The sequence below is a fragment of the Felis catus genome, chromosome F1 (genome assembly GCF_018350175.1).
Source record: "Felis catus isolate Fca126 chromosome F1, F.catus_Fca126_mat1.0, whole genome shotgun sequence".
NCBI classification, from domain to species: domain Eukaryota; kingdom Metazoa; phylum Chordata; class Mammalia; order Carnivora; family Felidae; genus Felis; species Felis catus.
Genome location: NC_058384.1, coordinates 5,380,179 through 5,404,247, shown reverse-complemented (window position 1 = coordinate 5,404,247; position 24,069 = coordinate 5,380,179). Strand labels below are relative to the sequence as shown.

The 24,069-nt window shown below is 36.7% G+C and overlaps 1 protein-coding gene across 5 annotated transcripts in view; it reads left to right on the top strand.

Annotated features, from left to right (window-relative positions):
* The window catches only part of CATSPERE (catsper channel auxiliary subunit epsilon), a 195,511-nt gene that overhangs the window by 53,948 nt on the left and 117,494 nt on the right, over window positions 1–24,069 (top strand). For 4 of the 5 annotated variants that reach the window (XM_045049408.1, XM_045049411.1, XM_045049410.1 and 1 more), the window contains one exon: window positions 9,322–9,399. In XM_045049408.1, coding sequence (XP_044905343.1) covers window positions 9,322–9,399 — 78 coding nt within the window. Of the gene's footprint in view, window positions 1–1,376; window positions 1,402–9,321; window positions 9,400–24,069 lie in introns of all 5 variants that reach the window. The other variant, XM_045049409.1, reaches the window with a different exon arrangement.

Below are 24,069 nucleotides of genomic sequence, written 5' to 3'. Positions count from 1 at the left end.
ATTTGTCCTTACCTTAAATGTCAGCTCCATTCAGGTTTCTTTCTTTGACTCTCTTTTCATTCTATGCTTCAGTTTGTGCACCACTTAAGAAAGGCAAGCATTCTGATAAAGATCCAACAGAATGCTGCTAATATCATCTTCCAAGAAAATCGAGGTCGTTACTTTAACATCAACTGATACTGTCTCTCTGCAAGTTTACCTTTAATAAGCTTTTTAGTATCAACACTAAAACCTTTCTCATATTATCAGTACATTTCTCCTTTTGCCTTTAAATTTTCCTTTCCAGATAGACAGGTAAGTCACTCAGTGACCCACTTCTGTTCTTGTTTCCTGCACCTCAGACAAGTAGCATAACACAAGGAGGACATTCCAGCCCTGGAACTTGGGATCTTTTTGATCAACCTAGTTCTTTGTGAACACTTATCAATATTTATAGTACTTACTTCCATTTGCTTTCTAAAAATCAGGTTGAACATATGGGGGCACCTGGGTGGCTCAGTCAGTTGAGCATCCAACTCTTGATTTCAGCTCAGCTCGTGATCCCCAGGTTGTGGAATCGAGACCTGAATTGGGCTCCATGCTGAGCACAGAGTCTGCTTAAGATTCTTTCTCTCTCTCCCTCTGCCCCTCCTCCCAGCTTGTGCTCCCTCTCTCTCTAAAAACACATTTTTTAAAAATAGAATAAAATCAGCTTGAACATATGAAATATTGTTTTCGTTATATGGTCTCAGAAACTCACTGCATACATATTTACTGATTCCCAAAATATCTTTTTTTTTTCCATTTTATACATAATAACATACCAGGCACTGTGCAGCAATCAGCAAATAAAAGAACATAGTCCCGAGGCATTGACTTTTAGAGCTTATATGATAAAGAAAATACAGATATCATTAAATGAACATCACTTTCTAAAAAACATGCAACTGAACATACAAATAAATGTTCTTTTCAGAAAATTTACATTGAAAGGGCAGTTAATGAAAGATTTTCACTGCTAATTGATGACTTTGTTGGCATAAATTGGCATAGATTACAGCATGTAAACACTATAGACTTTCTTAGGCAGAATGATCATATCACAGTTTTAAAGACTGCTCGTGCAATTTTGGCTACGTGAACTTGTAACGTTACTAAGGCAGCATGCAGATTCAAGCCTGTCAGCCTTTTGACATGTGATAACATGTGAGAATCAGTCGTTATATTTAATTATAGACATAGTAGCTTTTTAAAAATTTAGTATTTAATTGTTTATATATTTATAATGGAATATAAGAATATTGAGAGACTTAGAAGCATGTATATTGAAAGCGAAGTATTCAAACTAATATTTAGCCTGCTGTTTGCTAAAATGTGATTCCTCTTTTTCTCAACAGAAGTTTCTTTCACAACTTTACCCAGGTAAAACATGTTTTGAAATTTTATATATCCTTCCCATATCATTACTGTATTATTTGCCTCTAATCTTTCATGTTACCCAGAAGGAGAATTTCCCAAACTAATTTTTCAACAAAATTTGCCTAGAGCAGTGGTACTTACAATATGATTTGAGGACCCTTAGAGCTCCACAGACCTTTTCAGGAGGTCCCTGAGCTCTACCCTTTCCCAACCACATATCTGTGCGAGGATAGATTTTCCCCACATACTTCCACCAAAACAACATGTGCCAACAGCTTGAATGCAGGAGCACAGATGATAATTCAGCTGTCTTCTATTAAGACAGATAACACAGACATTTTGTGATGTAAAATGCAAAACAACCATTCTTCTGCTTTTCTTTGTTTTGGAAAATAGCTCTTTTTCATTAAAATATATGTCATGTTAACATTTTATGGGTTTATCATAGTTTTTAAAGTAAATTCATAAATATCTTTAAATCTTCTTGGTTTGATACATGGTAAATATTGATAGATCTGAACCACCTAAAACAGAAGCTCTGTGATATTCTCAATAATTTTTAAGGCTATGAAGGGGTCTTGAGATCAAAAGGTTTTAACATCTGGTCCGAGGGTGGAAGATGACAGTCAAGTAGAAGGATCCTAGGCTCGCCTCCTTCCATGAATGTAACTAAATAGCCATCAGATCATCCTAAATACGCCAGAAATTGATGTGAAGACTGGCAGAATAAACTCCACAACTGACGGTAGAGAAGCCACATCAAAGAAGGTAGCAAGTGTGGAGATGCACTTTGGGGGAGAGATTGTGGCCACTGTGGTAAGGAGGGAGCCATGGTCATGAAGAAGGACAAGAGACAGACTAGCACACAGGGGAGCACACAGGAAAAATGAATCCCTGTAGCAAATTGGCTTGGAAAGCAAGAGGGGCCGAATTTCATGAGTTCTTGCAACCAGTGGGCTTAAAGGTCAGTGGGCTTGGCTGGGATAGAGCCTGAATGGCACTGCACTGTTCTTGCAGAGAAGGCAGGCAAACAACCCTACATTGTGGAAATAGCAATCAAAAGAGCACCTGTGGCACACAGTGGGGAGTTTATTCAGTCATCTCAGAGCGAGTCCTAGAGAAGTAGCATTCACAGAGAGAAACCTCGGGGAACAAAGGAATTGGCCAGCGTCATTTCCCTCTCCTGACCCTCAGCATAAGCACAGTTCCACCTGTGGGAACCAGTGCGGCACTGACACTCACTACCTACCTTGCTTACACCAAGCTCCACTCCCCCATGCTCCAGTAGAACTGCCTATCTGAGCCATGCTTGTCTCGGCCCCAGCATGGCAGACCCCTTCCCCCAAAAGACCAACCTAAACCCCTACTCACACCATGTTACCCATCATGGGAATTTTGCAGCATCTCAGTTCTGCCAAGTGGAGTCAACAGAGCTCACTTCACAAACAGACCAAAGCACACCTAGTTAAAATGTGCCACATTCAGGCCAGAGACCAAACAGTGCCTACAATAGGCAGAGACTCTGCAGATGACTGGCCTGAAGGATAAAACAGCCAGGACAAAGCAGCAGAGCACATGCAACACACATTGGAGACATTTCCAGAAGCGCAGGCCCTGGGGAACAGATGACATTACATGGCAGAGAGCACTATAGGACCTCTTCTTCATAAGATCATTACCCTCAAGAACAGGAGACATAGCTGACTTTCCTAACACAGAAATAGGCACAGAGACATAGACAAAATGAGAAGACAGAGAAATTTATTCCAAATGAAAGAACAGAGCAAGACCATGCCAGAGATCTAAGTGAAACAGATATAAGTAACATGTCTGATAGAGAATTTGAAGCATTGATCATAAGGATACTCACTGGACTCAAAAAGAGTAGAAGACATGAGTTAAACCCTTACACAGAGATAGGGAACAACATAGCAGAAATAAAGGTCATAATAAACAAAATGAGAAATATGCCTCATGGAATGAACAACAGACTGGAAGAAGGAGAGGAATGAATTAATAGCCCAAAAGACGGAGTAATGGAAAGTAATCAAGCTGAACATAAGAGGGGAGAGAAAAAGAATTCTGCAAAACAAGAATAGAGTTAGGGAACTCAGTGATTCCATTAAAGGTAATAAAATTTGTATTATAGGAGTGCCACAAAAAGTAGAGAGAGAAAAGGGGCTAGAAAATTTATTAGGGAAGCTGAAAACTTCCCTAATTTGGGCAAGAAAACAGATATCCATATCCAGAAGACACAGAGAACCCCCCTCAAAATCAACAAAAGCAGACCCACACCAAGACATATTGTAATTAAATTACTAAAATATAGTGATGAAGGAAAAAATGTTAAAGCAGCAAGACAAAAGAAGACTAACTTAACAGGGAAAACTCATAAGGCTAGCAGAAGATTTTCCAGCAGAAACATTTCAAGGCAGAAGGGAATGGTATGATATATTCAAAGTGCTAAATGGGAAAAATCTGCACCTGAGAATACTCTATCTAGCAAGGCTATCATTCAGAATAGAAGGAGAGATACAGAGTTTCCCAGAAAAACAAAAAAAACTAAAGGAGTTCATGACCACTAAACCAGCCCTGTAAGAAATTTTAAAGGGGACACTTTGAGTGGAAAGACCAAAAGTGACAGTATAAAGTAGGAAACACAAAGCAGTAACAGTATTTCTGTAAAAAAAAAAAAAGTCAAGGAACTCACAAAATAAAAGAATGTGAAATATAACAATATATACCTAAACGTGGGGAGGAGAGGAATAAAGAATGTGTTCAAACTTTAACAACCATGGACTTAATATGGACTGCTATATGCAGAAGAGGTTATATACACACCTGATGGTTACCACAAATCAAAAACCACTAATAAATATGCAAAAGTACCAAAAGCAGGCAAAGAGAAGGGAAGTAAGGAAGTGTAGATCAATATCCTTGTATATATAGGTGCAAAAATTCTACATAAAATAATAGCAAATGGAATCCAGCAATGTATTAAAAGAATAAATTAAAAAGGGCCAGTATCTTCCAGAATGCAACATTGGTTCAATACCAAGAAAGCTGACAACAATATCCATTCCATAAACTCAATAAAGAAGAAAATAAATGATCACATCAGTAAATTTAAAAATTGAACAGCCATTCCTAATGGAAACACCAAACAAAACAAGTTTAGAAGGGAACCACATTGATTTTAACATTTTTAAAATGTTATTCTAATTTTTATTTTTGAGAGAGAGACAGAGAGACAGAGCATGAGTTGGGGAAGGGCAGAGAGAGAGGGAGACACAGAATCCGAAACAGGCTCCAGGCTCTGAGCTGTCAGCACAGAGCCTGACACGGGGCTCGAACTCACAGACTGCGAGATCATGACCTGAGCCGAAGTCAGGTGCTTAACCGACTGAGCCACGCAGGCACCCCAGGGAACCACTTTATTTTAATAAAAAAACACTGACTTCTCAAATAATTAACAATATTATTATAAATTATGAAATACTTTTGATTCAAGTAAAATCAGGAACTGGACAAATGTGCTCATCTGTCAGTAAATATCATCACTATTATTTAACATTGTCTTGAACATAACAGTGTAAGTAATAAGACAAGAAAAAATGTACAATATTATAAATTTATAATAGCAATAAAGACTAAAATACTGATGAATCAATTTAACAGGAAAGACACAGAACTTGTAGCAAGAATCACTCTCAAATTTTGTTGAATGATTTTTTAAATATACTTTAAATGTTTATTTATTTATTTTGAGAGAGAGTGAGTGCATGCATGGGTGGGGGAGGGGCAGAGAAAGAGGGGGGGGGAGAGAGAGAGAGAGAGAGAGAGAGAGAGAGAGATCCCAAACAGGCTCCATGTCGTTGGCACACAGCCCGATGTGGGGCTTGATCCTACAAACCATGAGATCATGCCCTGGGCTGAAATCAAGAGTTGGACGCTTAACCGACTGAGCCACCCAGGTACCCCTGTTGAGTGATCTTTAAAAGATCTAGTTTTTAAAGTATTTAATTGGATCTAATGTCAATTTTTTGACTGAAAAAATATCTTTGTTTTCCAATTTATTCTTTTTAAAATTTTTATTTGTTTTTAATTCCAATATAATTAACACACAATGTTATATTTCAGGTATACAATATAGTGAACCAACCATTCTATCCATTACTACTCAGTCCTCATGATACATGTGCATGTATCTTAATCCCCTTCACCTATTTCACCCATCTCCCACCCAACTAACCCCTGGCAACCACCAGTTTGTTCTCTGTATTTAAGAGTCTAGGGGTTTTTTTTTTTGGTCTCTTTTTGAAAAAATATTTCACCAATTATGTGTAGTAATATGGTATAATATGTTATACTCCTGGAAGAAAATGAAAGTGTAATCCTCTCTTATACCATATAAAAAAATAAATTCCAATTGGCATACAAGAGTTTAATGTAAAACCAGATTTGGGGAGAAATTGAAGCTGTACCATATAAAATGAAGGGAAATCTTATCCTAGACTGGAAACCAGAATCTTTAAAGATAGCCAAAATTGAAAACGTGAAAATTAAAAACTTTTGTATCACAAAAGTACCATAAGCATAGTTCAGACAATAAATAGTTATGAAAAAATTTTACAACATAGATGACACTAACCAGCTAATATCCCTAAGTGTTCAAAGAGACGGGGGAGGTGTAAACTGGTGCAGCCATTTTGTGAAATCATCCTGCATTATCTGACACATATCCGGCAACTCATCATTTCCACTCCTGAGTATATACCCAGGAGAAAACTCTTGCTCTCAAGCATCAAGAGACATTTTCAGAAATGCTCATAGCAGAAAACACTCATGGGGCGCCTCGGTGGCTCAGTAGGTTGAGCGTCCGACTATAGCTCAAGTCATGATCTCACAGTCTGTGGGTTCGAGCCCCGCGTTGGGCTTTGTGCTGACAGCTCAGAGCCTGGAGCCTGCTTCGGATTCTGTGTCTCCCTCTCTCTCTGCCCCTTCCCCGCTCATGCTCGCTTGCTCTCTCTCTGTCAAAAATAAATAAACATTAAAAAAAATTTTTTTTAAATGCTCATAAAATCCATCCCTCCCAAACAGAAAGAATCCAAGTGCCCATCAACAGGAAAATGGAAAAGTTGTGGTGCATTCACATGATGGAATTTTAAATAGCAATAAAAATGAATGGGCTCAGTTGGGGCAACAACACAAATAAATCGTAGTTACACAATGTTGAAAGAAAAAAAAGCAGATCCTAGGGGGCTATGTGTGGGATGACTAAGTTCAAAATAGCCAAAAACTAAACATCATGTTAATGTTTAAATTAAAAAAAAAAAAATGAACAGTTCAGGAAAGTGAGTACCTGTGGGCAGAAACAGAACCAGAAAAGGAACAATATGTAGATAAATGAAAGATATTTGTAAGGTTCTTGTAGTCGAATATGGTGGTGGGTTCTTGGTTTTTATTTTACTATTTTAGAATTTAAATAGTTACATAAAAGATAGTCATACCAATAATAATAGTGTGTTGTGAGCCAAGGATTGTGATTATTCTAATTCTGTATATGTGTACCTGAAGTCCAAACAAAACAAAGAGCTCTTACAAAGGGTAAGAAAATGGTAAGTGCCAACAAAAAATGTAAAAGCGCACTGTAACCAAGAGCAAATCTAACAAACCTGAAACAATACTGAAATTCACATAATCTCAGGAAAATCCAAATTCACAATGAAATGTCGTGCTCATCACACTGGTAAAAACAAGAGAAAACACTGTGAGAGGGAAACTGGGCCACAGGGTGTAACTCAGATTTTGTTGGTGGAAAATGTGTACAGTTAGAGACTTAGTACATTTTTGGAGAGTAATAGGGAAACACCTAGTAAAAGTATTTATACCCTTTGGATCAGGAGTCTTACTTCTGGGAATCTACTCCACAGAAGTCAGACCTCCAGTACATAAAGCTATATGAAAAAGGTCCTATATTTTGCAGCATTATATTAGTGGTAAAACAAAACATAACAAAACTGGAGCCACAGTAAAGCTCCATTAGAGAAATTGATCTATAAATTACAGCGTAACCACATTGTAAAATATTATTCAGGCTTTCTGAGAACTGACACTGGGGACTTTCAATGGGGTACACTTGCATGAGAAAAAGAGAATATGGGAGTGTGTATAATATGATCCAGTTTTGTTTTAAAAACTCTTAAAATGCCTCTTTTTAAAAATACATGTAAATATGTATTTGTCTACATGTCTGTAGATGCTTATATAGTGTAGAGAAAAATAGGGGAGGGCACATAATAGTTATCTAAATCGTTTTACAGGTTGAGAGAAGCTTAATAGGTGAAGGGACTATAAAGGAAAAATAAAGCCGTGCTATAAAAAAGCAAGGAAGGAAGGAAAGGAGGAAGCACAGCAATATGAAAGCACAATATAGAATTAAAGCAAACAGATGAAATAGGATAAATAGGAATATGATATCATTATATAGGGAATAAAATTTTCATGTATGTGTATATAGGTGTGTGTGTGTGTATCCATATAACCAAAACACAGAGCAAGATTTAGAACATACAGATGTCGAAGTTATTAACATAAAGAATTCTACAAATTCATAAATCAAAGACTAACAGCCCAATAGAAAATGGAAAATAGGCAAAGGAAGTGAACAGATAGTTCACAAGACAGGAAATACAAGTGGACCTTGAACATATGGAAAGATGCTCAAACGTTTTTATAATAAAAGAGTTGGAGGTTAAAACTGCATCAAAGCACCAGTTTTCACCCACCAGATTGGCAAATTCCAAATGTGTGACAACACACAATGAAGAAAGAAGAAATCTCATACACTGCAGTATCTGTGAAAATTACAAAAGCATATACTGTATGGCTTAAGAATCACCCTTTTAGTCGTATAATAATACAAAATTATATATGTACAAAATTGCTCATTATAGCATTGATTATAATGGCAGAGGATTGAGAACAAATTTATTAGTAGGTTACTAGTTAAGTAAATTATGATTCTTCCATAATTTGGAAAAATATCCAGTGGAAAAGTTCATGAAAATATGTAAAGATCTCTAAGATATAACTTTAAGTGAAGAATATGTTTGAAAAAAAACATGTTTATGGGGCGCCTGGGTGGCTCAGTCGGTTGAGCATCTGACTTCAGCTCGGGTCATGATCTCACAGTCTGTGAGTTCGAGCCCTGCGTCGGGCTCTGTGCTAACAGCTCAGGGCCCGGAGCCTGTTTCAGATTGTGTGTCTCCCTCTCTCTGACCCTCCCCCATTCATGCTCTGTCTCTATCTGTCTCAAAAATAAATAAACGTTAAAAATTTTTTTTTTAATTAAAAAAAGGAAAAAACATGTTTAGAATACTTGCATTTATAAGAAAGAAAAAATAACATCTTAGTTATACACAAAAATTTTATAGAAATATAAACAAGTGATAGTAGATACTTGGGGATACAGTGAGAAGTGAGTGATGGAGTACAGAGTGGGAAAGACAAAATTCACTTTATTTTGAATATAATTTGTTTTTAACTATGTGAATAAATTGTCTATTCAAGGAAAAAATCAACAAGAAAGAAAAAGTTAGATCTACATCTATTGAAATGACAATGGTGTAGATCAAGTGATGTATCGAGTGACAAAACCAAGTGTTGAATTGTGATTATAGAGAAAGAGATATAAACATACATGCACAGTTTTAACATTGGTTACTTCAAAAGTGTAGAGGAAAATTAACTCTTCCTTCATAGGTCTTTGGTTTGTTTCACTTGTTAAAAACAATATGTATCACTTTTGAGTTTTTTGATGGGATAATCAAAAATGTTTAAATAAATAAAAACATTTTTATTGTTATGAAAATGAAATTTGTCCAAAATGTAGAAAAATACAAACACTTTTTTATTTTGTAGGTTATCATTGTATGGATATATGACCCAGAAAATGCAGATCCCAGTGAGATTCTACGGAATGCAAATGAACCTTCACTAGTAGGTGGAAACATTACTATTATCACAGATAAAATAATATGCTATGGTTCCTTTTTAAGGGCTTTGAATAATTTATTTTAAGCATTCCAGAACTAACTAAACACGCTTTAATTATCCATTACATTTAGCCACTATAGTGATTTTGAGCTAGTGCTCAGTCTCCCCAACTATAAATCTTTCTCCTGAATTCTAATTGAGCATTGCTCTTACTTTCTATGAACTGCATTATTCACGAAGATGCTAAACTTTAAAGTGTTTTAAAGGTGTTCCTTGAGCATCTGTCTAGATAGCATCTTTCAAAAATCTGTCCAGTCCCTTACTGAACCCTTTACCACTTGGACACTAGTGAATTTCCTAAAGGGGCAGTACGGTGGATGAACACAGATGGTCTTCAATTTATGTGGCTTGACTTACAGTTTTTCTACTTCACTATAGTGCAAAAGTGATATACATTCGATAGAAATTGTACTTTGAACTTGGATCTTTTCCCAGACTAGCGGGCTATCAATGTGGCATGATACCTTTGCGTGACACTGGGTGCTGGCAGGGGTCACAAGAATAAACAACCAGTACATTTAAACTATTCTGAACACATACAACCATTGTTTTTCAATTTCAATACAGTATTCAATGATTTACATGAGACATTAAACACCTTATTATAAAACAGCCCTGGTGTTAGATGGTTTTGCCCAACTTTAGGCTAATGTGAGTGTTCTGAGCACATTTAAGGTAGGCTAGGCTAAGCTACAAAGTTTGGTCGTTAGGTGCATTAAATGCATTTTCCACTTAATGATATTTTCAATTTATAGCCAATTGTAATTCAAGGAAGATCTGTACGTCCTTTATTTCATTTGTTACAAATTTATCTCTTTCAAGATTTAAGTTTTCTGTCTTCTGTTATAACAAAAACCTATTGAAGAGAAGAATAAAATGAGTTTTAGTTTCATATGAGACTATGTCTTAATGAGTCAAGGTATAATTTTTGAATAGTATGTTACATGCCTCTTGGTAGCCAAATTCACAAGAGATGGAGTAACAAATCAGAATGACAACCTATTGAGGCGCCTGGGTGGCTCAGTCGGTTGAGCGTCCGACTTCAGCTCAGGTCATGATCTCACGGTCTGTGAGTTCAAGCCCCGCATCAGGCTCTGTGCTGACAGCTCGGAGCCTGGAGCCTGCCTCAGATTCTGTGTCTCCCTCTCTCTCTGCCCCTCCCCTGCTCATGCTCTGTCTCAAAAATAAATAAAAATATTTTTTAAAAAATACTTTGTAGGGTTTTATTCTGAGGTTTTTTTTCTTACAATTTTAACTATGAATCATATCAGAAAGAAAAAACCATAGATGCGTACAATATAGTTTAATGAATAATAACAATTAGCCCTATAACCACTATCAAGAAGTAAAACACCAACAATAGTACAGAAGGTCCCCATTTGTGCACTGTGAATGAGCATAATTTCTCCCTCCACCTTAGAAGTACTTGTATGGATATAATCATTTTGTTCCATCTAAAAGTAACCATTATTCTGAATTTTATGGTAATAATTGCTCTGTTTTTTTTTATTTTTTATTTTTTTTTATTTTTTATTTTTAGCTTGTTGCATGATTCCTAACCAATGTAGTTTGGTTTAGTGGGTTTTGGTTTTGTGTTTACTTTTCTACTTTATATAAATGCAATCATGTTTTCTATACATTGTACATATTGCTGTTGGGGGGTGGTCAACTTTATATTACTTATTCATGTTATACCGTACCTATAGTTTATTCATTTTTGATCCTGTATGATATTTCATCATTTCAACATACTATGCATTTTTCATCCATTCTACTGTTGATGAATTTTGGATGGGCTTTTGTTTTCTTTTGTTTGTAAGGAGTGTTGGTTTCTTTCTTTTTGTTCAGCTTTATTGAGATATAAATGATATATAACATTGTGTAAGTTTAGGTATACACTGTTGATATGATACACTTATATGTTGTGAAATGATTACCATAGTAGAATTTTTAACACCTTTATCACCTACATAATTACCACTTCTTTTTTGTGGTAAGATTATTTAAGATTTACTCTCTTATCAACTTTCATTATTTAATACTGTGTTATTAACTATACTCATTATGCTATACTTAGATTCCCAGAATTTATTCATCTTATCACTGGAAGTTTGTGCCCTTTGACCACCAGGTCCCCATTGTGCCCACCCCCTCAGATCCTTCAGTCACCATTCTACTCTGTTTCTGTGAGCTCAGCATTTTTTCGATTCCATATAGAAGCATATCATATACTATTTGTCTTTCTCTAACTTATTTCACTTAGCATAATGCCCTCGAGGTCCATGCATGTAGTTGCAAATGGAGACATTTCCTTCTTTTTTGTGCTTGAGTAGTATTCCATTGTATGTACACCATATCTTCTTTATCCATTAATCTGTTGATGGACACTTAGGCTGCTTCCATATCTTGGCTATTGTAAATAATGCTGCAATAAACATAGGGGTGCCTATATCTTTTTGGATTAGTGTTTTAATGGGGAGGGGTAAATACTCAGCAGTGGAATTACTGCATCATATGGTGTCTCTAATTTTAATTTTTTGAGGAACCTTCATACAGTTTTTCACAGTGGCTGCACCAATTTATATTCCTGCCAACAGTGCACAAGTGTCTTTTTCACCACATCCTTGCCAACACTTGTTATTTCTTTTTGATTTTAGCCATTCTGACAGGTATGAGGTGAGGCATCTTTTCATGTACCTGTTGGCCATCTGTATGTCTTCTTTGGAAAAAAGTCTATTCAGATCTTCTGCTCATGTTTGAATTGGATCATTAGTTTTTTTGGTTTTTTTTTTTGCTATTGAGTTGTATGAGTTTCGATATATTTTGAATATTAGCTCCTTAATTGGTATATGATTTGTAACTATTTTCTTTCACTCAGTAGGTTGTCCTTTCATTTTGTTGATTTAGTTTGCTGTGCACATATGATTTTTATCCTTTGTTCTGTTGTAGTGGGTTAAACTGATTGATTTTGGGATGTTGAACGAGCCTTGCATACCTAAAATAAATTCCATTTTTCCATAGTATATAACTCTTTTTATATATTGTTGGATTCTATTTGCTATTGTATTTCCATATAGTTCAAAGATTTTTAAGTTTACATTTCTTTTGAGACTTCTTCCTGACCCATGTGTTATTTAAAAGTGTGTCAATTTCCAAGTAGTTAGGGATTTTCCAATTACCTTTCTGTACTAACTTCTAATTTAATTCTATTGTACCCTGACAACATACTTTCTATATTTCTATTCTTTTAAAATATTTATTGATTTGTTTTCTTAATTCTACTATAATTAATGTACAGTGTTATATTGATTTAAAGTATACAATATAGTGATTCAATAATTCTATACATCACTCAGTGCTCATCGTGACAAGTGCCCTCCTTAATCCTCATCACCTATTTCACCCAAACCCTGCAATGTCCTTTCTGGTGACCACTAGTTTGTTCTCTATCGTTAAGAAACTGCTTTTTTTGTGTGTGTCTTTTTTTTCTTAGATCATTTGTTTTCTTAAATTACACATAAGAGTGAAATCATATGGTATTTGTCTTTCTCTGAATGACTTATTTCACTTAGCATTATACTCTCTAGGTCCATTCATGTTGTCACAAATGGCAAGATTTCACTCCATTTTACAGTGGAATAATATTCATTCATATATATATATATATGTTCATATTATATATATTCATTCATGCATATATATACATACATACATACATACATACCACATCTTTTAAAAAAATTTTTTATTGCATTTATTTTTGAGAGACAGAGTGAGACAGAGCATGAGATGGGGAGGGGCAGAGAGAGAAGGAGACATAGAATCCGAAGCAGTCTCCAGGCTCCAAGAAAGAGTTCAGCAAGGAGCCCAATGTGGGGCTCAAACCCACGAACTGTGAGATCATGACCTGAGCCAAAGTCAGACACTTATCCGACTGAGCCACCCAGGAGCCCCATACCACATCTTCCTTATACATGCATCCATCAATGGACACTTGGGCTGCTTCCTTATTTTGGCTAGTGTAAACAGTGCTGCAATAAATATAGGGGTAAATATATCTTTTCACATTAGTATTTTTCTTTGACTAAATACACAGTAGTGGAATTACTGGATCATACAGTAATTCTATTTTTAATTTTTTGAGGAACCTCCATACTATTTTCCACAGTGACTACACTAGTTTGCATTCCCACCAACCGTGCACTAGTGTTTCTTTTTCTCCGCATCCTCACCATTTGTTGTTTTTCTGATTTTAGCCATTCTGACAGGTGTGAGGTGATATTCCATTGTGGTTTTGATTTTCATTTATATGATGATTAGTGATGTTGAGGATCTTCCCTTATGTCTGTTAGCTGTCTTTGCAGAAATATCTGTTCATGTTTTTTCCTATTTTTTAACTTTATTACTTGTGGTTTTTTTGGCATTGACTTGTATAGGTTTTTTATATATTTTGGATACTAAACTTTTATCAGATGTATCATTTGCAAATACCTTCTCCCATTCAGAAGGTTGTTTTGTTTTGTTTTGTTCATTGTTTCCTTTATTGTGCAGAAGATTTTAGTTTTGATGTAGCCCCAATAGTTTATTTTTGTTTTTCTTTCCCTTGCCTCAGGAGACATATCTAGAAAAAAGTTGCCATGGCTGATGTCAAAGATATTACTGGCTGTTTTCTCTTCTAGAGTTTTTATGGTACCAAGGTCTCACATTAGGTCCTTAATCCATTTTGAGTTTATTTCTGTGTATGGTGTAAGAAAGTGGTCCAGTGTCATTCTTTTTGCATGTAGCTGTCCAGTTTTCCAACACAATTTGTTGAAGAGACTATCCTTTTCCCATTGTATTGTCTTGCCTCCTTTGTCATAGATTAATTGACCATCTAATTGTGGATTTGTTTCTGGGCTCTCTATTCTATTCTATCAATCTATTATGTCAATTTTTTTTGCCAGTATCATACTGTTTTGATTACTACCTCTTTGTAGTATATCTTGAAATCTGGAATTGTGATATCTCTAGCTTTGTTCTTCTTTCTCCACATTGCTTTCGCTCTTTGGGGTCTTTTGTGGATGCATACAAATTTTAGGATTAATTGTTTTAGTTCTGTGAAAAATGCTGTTGGTGTTTTGATAGAGATTGCATTAAATCTGTGTATTGCTTTGGTTAGTATCAAGAACTTAACAATATTTGTTCTCCCAATCCATGAGCATGGAATGTCTTTCCAATGATTTGTGTCTTCTTCAGTTTCTTTCATCCATGTCATATAGTTTCCAGAGTACGGATCAGTCACCTCCCTGGTTAAGTTTATCCCTAGGTTATTTTATACTTTTTGGTACAATTATAAATGGGATTGTCTTCTTAATTTCTCTGTCTCTACTTTATTATTATTGTATAGAAATGCAACAGATTTCTGTATATTAATTTTGTATCCTGAAACTTTGAATTCACTTATCAGGTTTAGTAGATTTGGGCAGAATCTTTAGGATTTTCTATATATAGTATCATGTCATCAACAAATAGCAAAAGTTGTACTTTTCAATTTGGATGACTTTTATTTCTTTTTCTTGTCTGATTTCTGTGGCTAAGACCTCCAGTACTATGTTCAATGAAAGTGGTGAGAAAGGACATCCTTGCCTTGTTCTGATCTTAGGGGAAATGCTTTCAATTTTTTACCATTGAGGATAATGTTAGCTGTTGATTTTTCCTGTATGGCCTTTATTATATTGAGATATGTTCCCTCTAAATCTACTTTGTTGAGAGTTTTTATCATGAATTGCTGTTGTTCTTTGTCAAATGTTTATTCTATGTTTATTGAGATGATCATATAGTTTTTATCTTTTTTCTTATTGATGTGATGAATCACATTAGTTGATTTGTGAATATGGAAGCACCCTTGCATCCCAGGAATGAATCCCACTTGATCGTGGCGAATGATTTTTTTAATGTATAGTTGGATTCGGTTTGTTAATAGTTTAAGGATTCTCGATCTGCATTTGTGTTCATCAGATATATTGGCCTATAATTCTTTTTTCTTACAGCGTCTTTGTATGGTTTTCATATCATGGTAATTCTGGCTTCATAGAATGAATCTGGAAGCTTTCCTTCCTTTATATTTTTTGAATAGTTTCAGAAGAAAACATACTAACTCTTCTTTAAATATTCACTAGAATTCAGCTATGAGGCCATCTGCTCCAGGGCCTATTTGTTGGCAGTTTTTGATTATTGAGTCATTTTCATTGCTGGTAATTAGTCTGTTCAAATTTTCTATTTCTTCCTGATTCCGTTTTGGGAGGTTACATGTTCTAGGAATTTATGCTTTCCTTCTAGGTTGTCCAATTTGTTGTCATATAATTTTTCATAATATTCTCTTATGATCCTTCATATCTCTGAGGCATTAGTTGTTATTCTTCTCTTCATTTCTGATTTTGTTTCTTTGTGTCCTCTTTTTTTTAATGAGTTCTGCTAATAGTTCATCTATTTTGTCAATCTTTTCAAAGAACATCGATCTGTTTTGTTGTTTTTTTAAGTTTCTATTTCATTTATTTCTGCTGGAATCTTTATTATTTCCTTCCTTGTACTGGTTTGGGTTTTGTTTTGTTATTTCTTTTTATTCTAGTTCCTTTGGATGTAAGGTTAGCTTTTTTATTTGAAATGTTTTCTTGCCACTTGAGGTAGACCTCTGTTGCTACTTCCCTTTCAGAATGACTTTTCCTACATCCCCAAGGTTTTAGACTGTTGTGTTTTTATTTTCATTCGTCTCCATGTATTTTTTTTTTAATTTCTTCTTTGATTTTTTGGTTGACCTATTCATTGTTTAGTGTCACATTGTTTAGTCTCTATTTATTTGTGCTCTTTCCAGACATTTTCTTGCAGTTGGCTTCTAGTTTTATAGTGCCGTGGTTGGAAACGATGAATGGTATGACTTCAATCTTTTTTAATTTGTTGAGACTTATTTTGTGGCCTGACATGTGATCTTTTCTGGAGACTGTTCCATATGTTCTTGAAAAGAATGTGTAATCTACTGTTTTAGGGTAGAGTGTTCTAAATATGTCTGTTAGGTCCATCTGGTTTAACGTGTCATTCAAAGCCACCATTTCCTTGTTGATTTTCTTTCTCAATGACCTATCCATTGATATAAGTGGGATATTAAAGTCCCTACTATTATTGTGTTAATGTCAATTTCTTACTTTATGTCTATTAATAGTTGCTTTATGTAACTCCCATGTCGGCTCCCATGTCGGCTGCATAAATTATTTCAATGATTATATCCTCTTGTTGGATTGTTTCTTTTATCATTATGTCATGTCCTTCTTTGTCTCTTATTATAGCCTTTGTTTTAAAGTCTATTTTGTCCAATATAAGTATTGCTACCCCAGCTTTCTTTTCACTTCCATTTGCATGATAAATGTCCTTTCATCCCTTCACTTTCAATCTGCATGTATCTTTAAGACTGGTATGAGTCAGGGTGCCTGGGTGGCTCAGTCGGTCTGGCTAAGCGTCTGGCTTCAGCTCAGGTCATGATCTCACAGTTAGTGAGTTCAAGCCCTACATCGAGCTCTGTGCTAACAGCTCAGAGCCTGGAGCCTGCTTTGGATTCTGTGTCTCCTTTTCTCTCTCTGCCCTTCCCCCACTCACTTTCTGTCTCTCACAAATGAATAAACATTAAATTTTTTTTTTAAGTCTGGTATGAGTCTCTTGTAGGCAGCATATAGTTGAGACTTACTTTTTTATCCATTTTGTCATCCTGTGTCTTTTGATTGGAGCATTTAGTCCATTGCACTGAAAGTAATTATTTTGCAGTTTTTTGAAGTTTATTTTTATTTATTTTGAGAGAGATAGAGAGCAAGTGGGGGCAGGGCAGAGAGAGAGGGAGACAGAATCCCAAGCAAGCTTGGGACAGAACCTGATGCAGAGCTTGAACTCACAAATGCGAGATCATGACCTGAGCCGAAGTCAAGAGTCAGATGCTTAACTGAGCCACTTTGGTGCCCCTCAAACTAATTAATTATTGACAGATACGCATTTATTGTCATTTTGTTATTTGTTTTATGATTTTTTTGGTAGTTCTTCTCTGTTTCTTTTTTCTCTTGCTTTCTTTCTCTTTCTTCATGGTTTGCTAGCTTTCTCTAGTGATATACTTGGATTCCTTTTCTTTATGTTTTGCATATCTATCACTGTGTTTTTCCTGTTTGTAGTTACCATTAGGTTTATATATAACATCTTGTGCATATAACAGTCTGTGTTATTTTGATTGTCACTTAAGTTTGAACCCATTCTAAAAGCACTAAATTTTTACTCCTCTCCCCCCTCCTTTTTAAGTATAGTATCATACTTTACATCCTTTCATTCTGCAAATCCCTGATTGATTTTTACAAACATAGTTATTGTACTTCTTTTGTGTTTCCTACTTTTCTTACTCCTGCTTATCGTCTTTATTTTCCGCTCAAAGAACCCCCTTTAACATTTTTTTGTGAGGCTTGTTTAGTGGTAATGAACTCCTTTAACTTTTGTTTGTCTGGGAAATTGTTTATATCTCCCCTCTGTTCTGAATGAGAACCTTGCTGGATAGAATATTCTTGGTTAGAGGTTTATTTCTTTCATCATTTTGACTATATCATGCCACTCCCTTCTGGTCTGCAAAGTTTCTGCTGAATAATCTGCTGATAGCCTTATGGAGTTTCCCTTGTATGTAACTGTTTTCTCTTGATGCTTTTAAAACTCTCTCTTCATAATGACTTTTTGTTATCTTAACTACTGTGTGTCTTGGTGTAGACCTCCTTTAGTTGACTTTGTTGGGGGCTCTCTGTGCCTCCTGGATCTGGATTTCTGTTTCCTTCCTCAGATTCAGGAAGTTTTCAGCTTTTATTTCTTCAAATAAATTTCCTGCCTTCTTTTCTCTCTCTTCTCCTTTATGGATTCCTGTAATGTGAATATGGTTATACTTGATGGTGTTGCTGAGCCCCATTAATTTATTCTCATTCTTTATTAATGTTTTTTTTTGCTCCTGTTCAGTGTGATTGTTTTTCATTACTCTGTCCCCCAGTCACTGATCCATTTTGCTTCCTCTAATACTTATTCCCTCCAGTGTATTTTTAATTTCATTTATTGAGTTCTTCATCTCTAACAGGTTTTTTTTTATGTTTTGTATCTTTTTTGGTGGGGGTCTCACTGAGATCTGCCACTCTTTTCTCAAGGCCAGTGAGTATCTTTATGACCATTACTTGGCATTCTATATCAGGCATGTTACTTACCTCTGTTTCATTTAGCTCTCTTGCTGTGATATAGTCCTTTTTGTTTGTTTGGCATATTCCTTGTCTCCTCATTTTGTTTGACTCTCTGTATACATTTCTATGTGTTAGGAAAATTAGCTATGTCTTCTGCTCTAGCAAATAGTGGCTTTATGAAGAAGAGGTCCTCTGGTTCCATGCAGTACAGTGCCCCCTGTTCACCAGAACTTGGCACTTCAAAGGTATATTCACTGTATGTTGCATGTACCCTACTGTTGTGACCGAGCCACATTTACATTCAGTCCAGTCATCTGCAATGGCTCTCTTTGCCTGTTATGCACAGGGTTATGTTCCTGTGTTATTAATGGGCCAGTCTGGGACCACCTTGGGCTTGAGTTGGGTCAGACCAAGTGCTGACCAAGCTGCAGTTGCACCAAACTGCAGGGCACGCTCCGATGCGTCCCCTGTGAGTCTCTCATTGATTGGTGGATCCTGCAATTAGACCAGATATCTGCCCCCAGCCCACTGTTGGGGCCACATTTGGACTGGTGTATGTAGTTATCTTCCCCTCTCTCCAGGTAGGAGTCTTTTTAGAGTGATGCTGACCCAGTCAAGACCGCTTGCACAATGCCTGCTTTGGTTGTACTCTTGCTGAATCCAATTTGGAGCGGCAAGTCCTGCGGAGAACATGGGTGTAGGTGCCATGCTGGTCTGCTGTGAAAGAGGACCTGCAATCACCAGGAAAAAATGCCAAGGTCAGGTTGGAGAGGGTGAGTTGGCAGAAGAGTACAGGGGGTGAGATGTGTGGCATTAGTAAGATTTGCTGACGTCTGCTGTGGGAGGATGCTTGGCACTGATTCGGAGAGCTGCTGAGGCTGGGTTGGAAGAGATGAGTCTGCAGGAGGACATGGGGGCAGGGCACCCTGTTAACAAGCTAGCTAGAGAGTATAGGTGCTGTGCTGATTCCTGCAGGTGTCCGTGTATCTACACTGGGGGGCAGGGAAGGGAAATTGCCCCCACCAGATTTTTTGTTCTTGGAGAAGTCTCCCAAACATCCCTGACCCTCCAGTAGATGTTCTGAGATTACTAAACAAATTTCCCTCCCATATACTCCAGGCATTTTTCAAACTGCTCCTTCTATGTTGTATCTCAGAAGGGCTGTTTTGTTGTACTGTCTCTTTAATGGCCAGGACTCAGTTTTCTCTCACCCTCCAGCTCTCCCAGAGCCCAGCTACTGATTTTTTTAAGTTCCAGGTGTTAAGCCTCACTGACTGTAAGAACTGGAGAAGTTAAGCCCCTCTGGTTTTCAAAGCCAAATGTTATCGTTATGATTTATCTTCCCAGTGTGGGTCCCCTAGGCTTGGGGTCCCCAGTATGGGGTCTGCTCCTCTCCCTTCTCCTTGCTAAAGGTAGTCCTCCCTCCTGCAGGAAGTCTCACAGCTCAGTGTGGTTCCTGAACACATCTCTACTTTCTACCCTCCCCGGTATGGCCTCTTCTCTATATTTAGTCTGTTCTGCTAGTCATCAGGTCATTTTCTGGAATATTTACACTGATATGTGTGTTATCTGGTTGTATCCATGGGACAAGGTGAGTTAGGATCCTCCTACTCCACCATTTTCCCCAGAAGTCTATGGTTTCTATTTTTTTTAATTTGTTAAGTAGTGTTTTATGGCCCAGAATGTGGTTGCTTGATAGGTAAGCACATTTTGGGGTGATGAAATTGTTTTGGAACTAGATAGAGGTAGTGGTTGCACAACATCATGAATGTACTAAAAGCCACTGAACTGTAAACTTTAATTTGGTTAATCTTATGTGAATTTTCCCTTCAAAAGAAATTATTTTATTTTATCCTTGTTTACTTCTTTTCTAATGCTCTCCTTTTTTATGTAAATCCAAGTTTCTGCCCTTTATCATTCTCCTTCTGTCTGAAGAAAATATTTTAACACTTCTTGCAGGACAGATCTGGTGGTGAGGAATTCCCTTGGTTTTTGTTTTCTGAGAAAGTCTTTATTCCTCTGTCACTCTTGAAGGATAATTTTCCTGGATATAGAATTCTAGTTTGTGGATTTTTTTTCTTTCAACACTTTAAATATTTCACCCATCTATCTTCTTGCTTGTGTGGTTTCTGACAAGAAGTCTTTTTTAGGGGTGCCTAGGTGGCTCATTTAGTTAAGCATCCAATTTTGATCTCAGCTCAGGTCTTGATCTCAGGGTCATGAGTTCATGCCCCATGTTGGGCTCCATGCTGTGTGTGAAGTCTTCTTAAAAGAAAAAAAAAAGAGGGGTCACCTGGGTGGCTCAGTTGGTTGTGTCCAACTTCGGCTCAGGTCTTGATCTCACAGTTCATGAGTTTGAGCCCTACATCAGGCTCTGTGCTGACAGCTCAGAGCCTGAAGCCTGCTTTAGATTCTGTGTCTCCCTCCCTCTCTCTGCCTCTCTCTGCTCATTCTCTGTCTCTGTCTCTCTCTCAAAAATAAATAAACATTAAGAAAAATTAAAAAGAAAAAGAAATAAAGTATCTTTTAATTGTTACTCTTGTTGATCTATAGGTTTTTGTTTTTTGTTTTTTGTTTTTTGGTGTGCTTTTTTTTCCTCCAGTTTTTTTTCAAGATTTTGATTTTGCCTTCAGTTCTCTGTAGCTTGACTATGGTATGCCTTGGAGTAGTTGTTTTGCATTTCCTCTTCTTGGTGTTCCCTGATATTCCTGGATTTGTGTTTTAGTGTTTGTCATTAGTTTTAGAAAGTTCTTGGCCATTATTGCCTCAAATATTTATTTTGCTCCATTCTTTCTTCTGGCATTCCAGTTGTGCATATGTTACATCCTTTGAAATTATCCCATAGTTCTTGGAAGTTCTGTACCTTTTTTTTAAATTCTCCCCTTTGTATTTCAGTTTGGGAATTTTCTTTTCATCTGCCTTTAAGCCCACCAATTCCCCTCTTCAGCTTTGTTTTGTCTACTGATGAGCATATCAAAAACATTCTTCATTTCTATTACATTGCTTTTTTTCCTAACACATCCTTGACTCTTAGAATTTCCACTTTTCTGTTGACATTACTCATCTGTTCTTGCATATTTTCTAATTTTTCTGTTATAGCCCTTGACATACTAATCACAGTTATAAATTCCCTATCTGATAATTCTAGTATGTGTGTCATTTCTGATTCTGGTTCTGTAATTTGCTTTTTCTCTTCAGACTTTGTTTCTGCTTGCCTTTTGGTGTGCTTACAACTTTGTTTGCTGTTGTTGATATATGTTATATTGGGCAATAGGAACTGGGGTAAATAGGCCACTTCTATGTGGATTTATATTAATCTGGCTAGGAATTTAATTTAATTTAATCCACTGAATTGTGTCAAGTCCATCCACATGTCATGAAATCTAATGGACACATCTCAAGACTTGGTAGCATTTAACATGTCAACATGTTTAACCATTTCTTTTTTCTTCATTTCATTTTTTTTCTTGTTTGCTGTAGCTATAGGTGCCAGAAACTTTAAATTGGTTTAAGATTCTTTTTTTTTTTTTTGTCTCCCCTTCTGACTTCAGGTTTATCTAAGTTTCCCTCTTCAGAGATTGTATGTGTCTTATGGCTCTTTAAGCTATGATCCACTATTAGACTGAAGCCCTTTTGATGTGGTGGTAAGGTATGAGTGAGGAGAGCCTTATACAATCTCCCAATTAAATGCCAGCCTTTTACTGGGCTTGCTTCTCTTGTATGTGACCTTCAGAGTTTATTCTTATATAGCTTCGCCCTCCCTTAACTTACTGAGACTGGAAGTCTAGAGGAGATGGGAGTGAGAGGAATGCTCTCCCCTATGGCTCTGGGACAAGACACCGGTAAAGTCTTTCTCTCTGGAGAGTAAGCCCTTGTTGTGAAAAGGGTGGGCCTTCAGGATATTTCACAAAGATTACTTTTCCTCTCCCTCTTCCAGAGCCATGAAGGAATCTTTCTCTAGTCCTCACTGTGAGAATTTGGTGGAGTTTTCCCTAAAACTGTAACCATAAGGAGATTCTTTACCTCAACTCAGCTTCCCACAACTTGTCAAAATTACCATTTAAGTGTTACTTACCACCATTTTATGGCTCCAGTAGCTTCTGCTCCATGTAAGCAGATCTCAGCTATGACTTTCTGGATTCACCTGACTCTCCCAATCTTGGGACAATAGTTTGCCTTGCAAAGTCAGTTCTCTGGATGGGCTCAAGAAAAGTCATTGATTTTTAATTTGTCCAGCCTTTTCTTGTTGTAGTGATAGAAGTGACATCTTCCAAGCTCTTTACATGGTGGAGCTGCAACTCTGTATAATGTATTTTTATTTCATTAAAAATTTTTAATGTTTATTTATTTTTAGAGAGAGAGAGAGACACAGAGACAGAATGTGAACAGGAGAGGGGCAGAAAGAGGGGGAGACACAGAATCTGAAGCAGTTTCCAGGCTCTGAGCTGTCAGCACAGAGCCCAATGCAGGGCTCAATCCCATGAATTGATCATGAACTGTGAGATCATGATCCGAGCTGAAGTCAGATTCTTAATCGACTGAGCCACCCAGGCACCCCTGTATAATTTATTTTTAGTTCTGTTCATTCTTCAATGAATACCATGCATCTTCAGTCTCTACAACCAAGAACTTCCATATATGGCTGTACAGCTTGAACAGAACAGCCATTGTAGTGACTCTGCTTTTAGTCCACTGAATTGTGTAATCAAAGTTCATCCCCCGTGTCATGAAATCTAATGGACACGTCTCAAGACTTGGCAGCATTTAACATGTTTAACCCTTTCTTTTTTCTTGAAACACTCTCCTCTTATGGCTTCCCTAGCACTGAAACATCTTAGTTTCCCTCCTACTTTACTTGCTAGCCTTTGCCAACTCCGTTACTTATTCCTCTTCCTTCACTAGTCTTTAAATGAGTCTTTGCATTTACTCCCCAGGTGATCTCACTTAGACCCTATGGTTTTAGATATCAATTATATGAAAATGGGTTACAAATTTGTATCTCCAGCAAGAACTTTCCTCTTTCCTTTTCAAATAATAAATTCAACTGACCACTGCCATCCCCGTTTAGATGTCTTATAAACAGGTTATAAACAGTATGGATAAAATGGACTCCCCAGTTTGCCTGTAAATCTGTTCTTCCCACAGGCTTCACCATCACAATACATGACACCACCATCCTTGTACTGTCTCAAGGAACAGCTCCCTAAGTGATCTCAGTGCCCCCACTCTGTCCCCACCTTAAAATCAATTTTCCATATGACAATGACAATTTTAAATATAGTACGTCAAGGTTTCTGGTTCCAGACTAGAGGAAGTAAATGCTTTCATTTTACTTCTGACACTGGTCAGAATGGAAAGAAATCCTAGACAAAATACACTTCACTCACAAAAAAGACTG